At 37.1% G+C, this 9,359-nt stretch overlaps 1 protein-coding gene across 1 annotated transcript in view; it reads right to left on the bottom strand.

Annotated features, from left to right (window-relative positions):
- Positions 1–1,879: 1,879 nt before the first annotated feature.
- STRIT1 (small transmembrane regulator of ion transport 1) overlaps positions 1,880–9,359 on the bottom strand; it is a 40,587-nt gene continuing 33,107 nt past the window's right edge. Inside the window, exons 3-5 of the mRNA XM_060639036.2 lie at positions 4,729–4,928; positions 2,083–2,178; positions 1,880–1,983 (exon numbers count right to left, since the gene is read on the bottom strand). Coding sequence (XP_060495019.1) covers positions 2,087–2,178; positions 4,729–4,741 — 105 coding nt within the window. The 5' untranslated portion in view covers positions 4,742–4,928 and the 3' untranslated portion in view covers positions 1,880–1,983; positions 2,083–2,086. The remainder of the gene's footprint in view (positions 1,984–2,082; positions 2,179–4,728; positions 4,929–9,359) is intronic.

Below are 9,359 nucleotides of genomic sequence, written 5' to 3'. Positions count from 1 at the left end.
AACTGCACTTTGACAGAACGTACACTGAAGATTTTGGAAATTTAAAAACATATAAGCTTCTATGCCTTATAAGATCTGTATGCAATCATCTACTCAGATGTATTATTCACAGATCACTAGTCACTTCTTTGAGAATTCCAATCCAGCTTAAATTGCTTCAACATCTTTAAAGTTCAAACTCAGAACATCAACATTGTGTATTCAAGGATATTGTAGGGGGAAAATAATTAACCTTTTGGTGCATATTTAGTAGTTGTCTAATTTGAATTATAGTCTATACGTTGAAAAGGTAAGAAATGGATTCACCAATAAAGAGCTTAAATTTAATAAAGAAAATAAAATTCACATATGTGAAAATATTAGTGGACAAATAGTACTATGTCTCATTATACTTAATGTAATTAAAATATAATATAATGTAATGTAATATAATTAATATATAATAATATAGTGCAATTTTTTTGCTGCAGCAATAAACAGAAAAGTGGCTGGGACTTACCAATGTAAGCTGTCGTGGATCAATGTCTATATGTATCTGGAGGAATGCCTACATATACACATACACTGTAAGTGTGTTTTCCAAACTTCTATGGTAATAGAAATCACCTGGAGAATTGATTTTTTTAATAGGCTTTCTCCAGACCTACCAAAATAAACTCTTAGAGAAGGAGTTCAAGAATCTGTATTTTTAACAAATGACTCAGTCAATTCAGATCAGGCAGGTTTAGAAAACATTGTGGTCCTCAAAACAATCCCATGAGAATATTATTATCCTTCTTTTATAGTTGAGAAAACTGAGGTTAGAGAGATTAATTAACTATTCAAAGGACTCCCAAGTTAGGATAAAGCAATCTGACTTCCAAAATTTTTGTTCTTTTTTACTGCGCTAGGCTTTCTTTGTTCTCTGAGAAAATGATCAGGTTGGATGTGGAAACATAGAAAAATAGAAAAATTCATTTCTATTCCTCCTTTAAAACGTTACCTTCTGTTTTAAAGTGCTGGAGAAAAGAATACTGAGCCCTTGAATAAGAATGTGCATATTGATACAGCCCCCTACATTTTATAGAAAGGTAGAATACATAATTCTGTACCTGGCTTTTTTCACTCAACACTTTGACCTGGGGATGACATCACATCAGTATATAGAGACTCCCTTCGTTCGTTTTCACAGACGTCCAAGTTAACACATTATGTAGCTAGAACTCAGTTTATTTAGTCAGCCCCCTGTTAATGGACCCTTGGCTTGTTTCCAGGTTTTTGCTATAACAAATTATGCCTTAATGAGTAGGCCTGTGCAGATGCCATTTTGCAGTTTTACCAGTGTGCACCTGTGGGAAATGCAATATTCTTAGAAAAGGGATGGCTGAGTCAGAAGTTAAATACATATTTAATTCTGATAGATATTGACTGTCAAACACCTCTAAAAATTCTGTACCATTTTTAATTTCTAAAGGAAGTATATGAGCATGTTTTATTCCCCACATATATAAAGTCAAACATCTTTGTTTTGTCCCAGCTACGAGGTGAGCGATGGTTCTCCAGTGCGGTTTTAATTACACTTCTTTTATCATGAGCAAGAGGGGAAGGGGAAGTTTATATTTACAGCTTATTTTCTGTGAACAATGATCTCTATTCATCTCTAGCTCATTTTTTCTATAGGGTTTTTTTTCAGTGGGCACCCCCCCAAAATTTTTAATGTAATTCATCAAACTTTTCCCTATTTTTAGTCAAAGTTTGGAACATTTTTTCTATTCCCAGGTTATAGAGAAATTCATCCATAATTTCTTACAGTTCTTATTTGTAGTTGGAATTTTTAAAAGTTCCTGAAAAGATTCATATGTACACCAAAGTAACAGTTTACAAATCCAAGGTTAGAAAGTGATGTCAAACATTGCAGTTATTTACATGAGAAATGTTTAATAATCTGTCATGTTCATGTTTTTCTTAATTCTTCTAAATGAAGTCAATCTGAAGTCTTCTTGCCTGTATGATAAAATGTTCCATTAGTAAAACAGAAAAGATTATTCCTGGAGTAATGTATGGTCTTTATGAATAAACATATTCAATTATTGAAAACTTTACCTTTCTAAGAGAAGACAACATAAACCATTATGATGCAGCCCACAATCCAGCCAATCAAGAGAAGAATAGGGACCAGAAGGTGTGATAGTGTAGATTCTGCTTAAAAACAAAGAAAAGAAAAGAGAGTAGGTAGGTCATTTTGGCATCATATCTTCTGAAGATAGAGAATTTATTTGAGAGAATAAATGGAATCTGATAATACCAAGAGGAAAAAAAAATACACTCTTCAGTCACTCTCAGACATGATTATTATCTTCTGTTCTACAAAGGGTACATGAGACTCAGCTGGGTATTTAAAAGGAAAGACCTGTGTTCAAATGATAGGCTTTCCTTATACAGTTACGCGACCTTGGGCAACTCTGAGCTTGAACTTCCCTATTTGTAGAGATAATGAAACTTGTGATATCTACCTCCCTGAGTTGTTGAGAGGATCAAATGATACTGTGCATGTGCAAGACCTTTGCAAACTCTAACCTTCCTGTGTGTGTGCCTAGGGTACACAGAACACATCCCTGCATTTGTTCAAGAACACAGAGAACAGCTGTTTACACAGAAACAATCGAAAATGACTTTTGAGGCAATTCCTCCTAAACTAAATAATCATAATATAGGGAAAGTTATTGAAAATTGTTGTTAGCCTTCATAGCTGACTTTAATCCTAAGTATCATAGGAAAAGAAAAGCATTATACCTTATATGATCATTCTCAACTAGAGAAAAGAGATTCTATTTGGTTAACATATTCAATAGAGCAACCAACACTGATCCAACACACATAAAAGACATTTAGAACAATGATTACTCCTGTGTCTATTTTGAACTCTAATCTGAAGAAAGCAATTTATAAAATTATCATTTTTAAAATATTCATTGTACATGCACACCACACAAAAAGATTCAAAAAGAGCACAAAAAGACATCATATAGAATTAATGTCCACACATAAGGACTCAGATATATTCTTAACTGAAAAGCACAATTGGGTTTTGTACCACCAGCTAACAAAGAGAACGCATTTTCTTAGCAATTGTGTGCCTGTTACCATTTCTATCATTTTAAAATGTGAAGTTTTTTTTTTTAAGTACTATTAAAATCATCAGGAAAAGAAACACTTCTAAAATTAGGAGCTCCTCTAATAAAAGCAAACTTTGTGCAGTTAAAGTGAATTTTAATAGTTTAAATCTATCTTTCCAGGAATGTTGGCATGTCTTTTAACTCTAACAAATTCAACAGGTTTTCCTTGCTTCTCCATCTCGCTTTGACCTTGAACAAAGCATTAACCACTCATGGAAAAACCTTTCTCTTTACCTGCCTGTGGTATTGCTTTAAGTATAAAGCGAACATTGTGATATGCCCTTTACTCTCATTTGGATGAAAGCCTTTTTATGAATTAAGGTGCCATTACAGTGGGAGTACATAGCAGTGATTTTTTTGAACTGTTCATATATGCGATTTCACTTTTTTCCCAGTTTCAAAGAACTTAAAAATTAATACGAATATTCTAATTGAGCATTTATAAATATCTTATACAAGCATATTTTTGTACGATTCTAAAATTTACATGTAATAAAGCCCTAAAAGTATATATCTCATTATTTACTACTCATTGTAAAACAGTACAGTTGACTGCATTTCAACACTCAGAGTATGCCTGCATTTGTGTTCTTTTAACATGAATATTTTAAGTTTTACCATAATCTGTAGCATTGTTTTGAAATAGGAATATATAGGAACACAATATACTTTGCATAGGTCACTTATATTATGGCACAACCAAGCACAAAACTTCTTTTTAAATATGAAGAGTGATTTCAAAATGCTTCTCTCTGTCCAATTCTGAGCATACCCAAGAGGTTATACCTGGAAGTATCCTTAAGGGCACTGTGCACTGAAACAAGACTGTCTGCATTCAGAATCTGCTGCCACCACTTTCTATGATCACAGGCAAGTGACTATACTCGGCTATGCCTCAGTTTCCTTATCTGTAAAATGGAAATGGAAGACAATACTGCCTATCTCATGAGATCATTGTCCAGATTAAGAGCAAACAGTGTAGTGTAAAAAAGCATTTCTTGGATACAATATATATTGAGCCCCTTCTGTCATAGTAGAGTCAATCATTTTTCTTAAATATAACACACATTTTAAAACCAGAAAATAAGAAATTCAGATCTGAAGCATATCAGAAACGACTAAGTCCATTTTATTCATTTTCACTTTAGAGGCAGAAAACAGGCCCAAAGAGGTAGCGGAGCTTCCCCAAACTCACATGGCTGATCTGTGGACAGCCACGGATTGAGGACAGAATCAAATGTCCTCAATTCTGGTCCAGCACACCACAATACCTCAAATCTTGTATAACACTCGAGAATAACTGACTCCCACCTCTTTCAAAACAAGCATGAACAAATTAAGCTCTTTTGTTTGTTTGATCCTTTGAAACTACACGTAACGTACAGACATAATCCATAAATTGTACATTGAATGGCTTTTTTCGTAGCCATGCTAACATATATGATTAATGCCCATTTAGCAGAGATACCACATTCTTAAGAATAACTGAGAAATACTAAATACTGGGGAACATAAAATAAACCAGGGAGCTTGGGCCTGTCTTACCAAGAGGGTCTGATGCCTTAAATCTTACCTTTTTCAGCCATTCTTCCTGTTGCTGGGTGGGTTGGTCAGGGCCACGCTCACCTCTTCGTTGTTGTCACGCACCGTCTCTTTGAACTTTAAATAGAGAGATATCTGAAGAGTGTGGCAGCTGCCTCTCTCCTGACTGCCAATTGTCTGCAGAGTGATGTAAGGTGTTGGAGAACAGATCTCCCCTGGCTCTTCTTTATCCTGTTATCATGGAGGAAGCAACGGGCTACATAAGCTAAACAATTAAAGAAGTTGAGCTATCCTAACCCAGAGATGGGCAGATTTTTAATTCACCCAATGCCTTCAGGCAACATGGAGAAAATATTTAGGAAAGGGGGTGTACAGAGGAAAAATGGCATTGCAATTAGACAAGTTCTATCAAGGAGAGAGGGTAATCTACTGGGGGAAAAAACACTTTGGAGTCGGAAAGACCTGGCTTCAAATTCCAACTCTGCTAGTTCTGTAATGAAGGCCAAGTTGCTTAACCTGAGTATCAGCCTCTTGAATTTTAAAATGAGAATAGTGATACCTTTCCACAGTGGAGGGGTCATAAAGAGGAGATGAAAAAGCTATGTGGAAATACAGACATTTATTACATTACAGGATGCAAAAGATAAAGTAAATTATGTGGTGCCCCTCACTGTGAACCATTCTAAAAACAGAACATTTTAATATAAATGTACTAGAAACTAAAACAACGAAAGGCTGGGGTATTGCCTAGAATTTTCAGAGAGCAGTCATAAGCTTGTTTTTATTAGCAATGTATAAAAATAGGACATCCCATTTTTCAAAGTCCAACCTGGTTTATGTAATACGACCTAGACTGTGCTCTAGATTCTCACTGGAATAACTTTAATTTTCAGGTCTGGATGGAAAAGTTTTGCAAAATGACCCTGTGACCAACTTCTCAAAAAGTCCACCACGAGATTAAGGGTGTCCTTCTTGAAAAGACAAGAGTTGCCTGACCAAGTCTACCTCCACAGAGCTCCGAGAGGGAGGTGTCCCTTCAAATGACCACATCTCATCACTCACCAGAATCCACCCATGGTTCTCCATCTCCCAGAAAATAAAAATCTGAACTCCTCATTGAGTACCTGAAAAGCCTCATCTTCCTACTTTCCCACTTGCAGTGACGCCTCAGCCACAGTGAATCCTTTGTGATATATGAATTCAGGATGAATTGATTTTTTACCTCAAGTCATATGCCTATAATTAGACTGTGCAGCCAACAATCTGGTAAGTTTATTACATGATTATGCAATATGTTTATGTTATATCATTCAAGCACAGTTGTCATCTCTCTCTTTCTCTATATACAATTTAAATGTATTTTTAAAAATGCCTGGGTATACCAGGCAGAAGAGAGACTTGTAATATCTATGTAACAAAATCCCTGGTAAAGTCCATTTTTTTTAATACTAAATAATTATATATTGATAAAAGGTTAATTGAGGCAAGATAAACAGAGATAGAATGAAAAAGTGATTAATCTCACTTAAATACTGATTTTTTAAACTAAATAGATTCAAATGAATACCCTATCTTAAGACCAAAAAAAAAAAGATATTAAAAAGAAACAGTGACATACCGTCCAAAAAACAAATATACATATATACTAGTATAAAACAATTTGCCTAAAGTGGTTAAAAACAGAATGTATGAAAATATTTCTACATTAAAATTACCTTAAGCTTTCTTTTTTGATATAAAATTGACTATCATTAACATTGCTACCAATTTGAACTTTGAGGAAGAATTACTTTATAACTCATCATTTATTTTTGTTTTCTACAGAAAATGAGGGGGGGGGGGAACTAATTCAATGAACATGAATTGCCCAGATCTCAGAAAAGAGTTCATGTATGGAAACCAATTTGACAATAAATTTCATATATTGGAAAAAAAATAATAATAAAAAAATAAAAAAATTAAAAAAAAAAGAAAAGAGTTCAGTCTAGAATCTCATTTCTTTGGTATCCCATCAGTAACTTTTAAAAAATAATTATAATGTTTATTCAGGAAAAATGTTTTATTCACTAATAGACTGAATTCATTTTGTTGTATTTTCATTTTCGTTTGTTTCCATGTATATTTTAATTTCTTCTCTAATTGCCTGGTTGACCCACTCATTCGTTAGTAGGGTGTTCTTTAACCTCCATGCTTTTGGAGGTTTTCCAGACTTTTTCCTGTGGTTGATTTCTTTTTTTTTTTCAACGTTTTTTTTTTTTATTTTATTTTTGGGACAGAGAGAGACCGAGCATGAACAGGGGAGGGGCAGAGAGAGAGGGAGACACAGAATCGGAAACAGGCTCCAGGCTCCGAGCCATCAGCCCAGAGCCTGACGCGGGGCTCGAACTCACGGACCGCGAGATCGTGACCTGGCTGAAGTCGGACGCTCAACCGACTGCGCCACCCAGGCGCCCCTCCTGTGGTTGATTTCAAGCTTCATAGCATTGTGGTCTGAAAGTATGCATGGTATAATTTCAATTCTTGTAAACTTATGAAGGGCTGTTTTGTGACCCAGTATATGATCTATCTTGGAGAATGTTCCATGTGCACTCGAGAAGAAAGTATATTCTGTTGCTTTGGGATGCAGAGTTCTAAATAGATCTGTCAAGTCCATCTGATCCAATGTATCATTCAGGGCCCTTGTTTCTTTATTGACTGTGTGTCTAGATGATCTATCCATTTCTGTAAGTGGGGTGTTAAAGTCCCCTGCAATGACCACATTCTTATCAATAAGGTTGCTTATGTTTATGAGTAATTGTTTTATATATCTGGGGGCTCGGGTATTTGGCGCATAGACATTTATAATAGTTAGCTCTTCCTGGTGGATAGACCCTGTGATTATTATATAATGCCCTTCTTCATCTCTTGTTACAGCCTTTAATTTAAAGTCTAGTTTGTCTGATATAAGTATGGCTACTCCAGCTTTCTTTTGGCTTCCAGGAGCATGATAAATAGTTCTCCATCCCCTCACTCTCAATCTAAAGGTGTCCTCAGATCTAAAATGAGTCTCTTGTAGACAGCAAATAGATGGGTCTTGCTTTTTTATCCATTCTGATACCCTATGTCTTTTAGTTGGTGCATTTAATCCATTTACATTCAGTGTTATTATAGAAAGATATGGGTTTAGAGTCATTGTGATGTCTGTATGTTTTATGCTTGTAGTGATGTCTCTGGTACTTTGTCTCACAGGATCCCCCTTAGGATCTCTTGTAGGGCTGGTTTCGTGGTGACAAATTCCTTCAGTTTTTGTTTGTTTGGGAAGACCTTTATCTCTCCTTCTATTCTAAATGACAGACTTGCTGGATAAAGGATTCTCGGCTGCATATTTTTTCTGTTTAGCACACTGTAGATATCGTGCCAAGCCTTTCTGGCCTGCCAAGTTTCAAAGGAGAGATCAGTCACGAGTCTTATAGGTCTCCCTTTATATGTGAGGGCACGTTTATCCCTTGCTGCTTTCAGAATTTTCTCTTTATCCTTGTATTTTGCCAGTTTCACTATGATATGTCGTGCAGAAGATCGATTCAAGTTACATCTGAAGGGAGTTCTCTGTGCCTCTTGGATTTCAATGCCTTTTTCCTTCCCCAGTTCAGGGAAGTTCTCAGCTATAATTTGTTCAAGTACCCCTTCAGCACCTTTCCCTCTCTCTTCCTCCTCTGGGATACCAATTATGCGTATATTATTTCTTTTTAGTGTATCACTTAGTTCTCTAATTTTCCCCTCATACTCCTGGATTTTTTTATCTCTCTTTCTTTCAGCTTCCTCTTTCTCCATAACTTTATCTTCTAGTTCACCTATTCTCTCCTCTGCCTCTTCAAGCCGAGCCATCGTGGATTCCATTTTGTTTTGCATTTCGTTTAAAGCGTTTTTCAACTCCTCGTGACTGTTCCTTAGTCCCTCGATCTTTGTGGCAAGAGATTCTCTGCTGTCCTGTATACTGTTTTCAAGCCCAGCGATTAATTTTATGACTATTATTCTAAATTCACTTTCTGTTATATTATTTAAATCCTTTTTGATCAGTTCATTAGCTGTTGTTATTTCCTGGAGATTCTTCTGAGGGGAATTCTTCCGTTTGGTCATTTTGGAGAGTCCCTTGCGTGGTGAGGACCTGCAGTGCACTTCCCCTGTGCTGTGGTGTATAACTGGAGTTAGTGGGCGGGGCCGCAGTCCGACCCGATGTCTGCCCCCAGCCCACTGCTGGGGCCACAGTCAGACTGGTGTGTGTCTTCTCTTCCCCTCTCCTAGGGGCGGGATTCACTGTGGGGTGGTGTGTCCCGTCTGGGCTACTTGCACACTGCCAGGCTTGTGTTGCTGGGGATCTGGCGTATTAGCTGGGGTGGGTAGGCAAGGTGCACGGGGGCTGGAGGGGCAGGCTTAGCTCACTTCTCCTTAGGTGATCCACTTCAGGAGGAGCCCTGTGGCAGCGGGAGGGAGTCAGATCCACTGCCGGAGGTTTGGCTCCGCAGAAGCACAGAGTTGGGTGTTTGCGCGGAGCGAGCAAGTTCCCTGGCAGGAACTGGTTCCCTTTGGGATTTTGGCTGGGGGATGGGCGGGGGAGATGGCGCTGGCGAGCACCTTTGTTCCCCGCCAAGCTGAGCTCTGCCGTCCGGGGGCTCAGCAGCTCTC

This window comes from Panthera onca, chromosome C2, assembly GCF_046562875.1.
Source record: "Panthera onca isolate mPanOnc1 chromosome C2, mPanOnc1 haplotype 2, whole genome shotgun sequence".
NCBI lineage: Eukaryota > Metazoa > Chordata > Mammalia > Carnivora > Felidae > Panthera > Panthera onca.
This window is presented reverse-complemented; position numbering and strand designations above follow the sequence as displayed.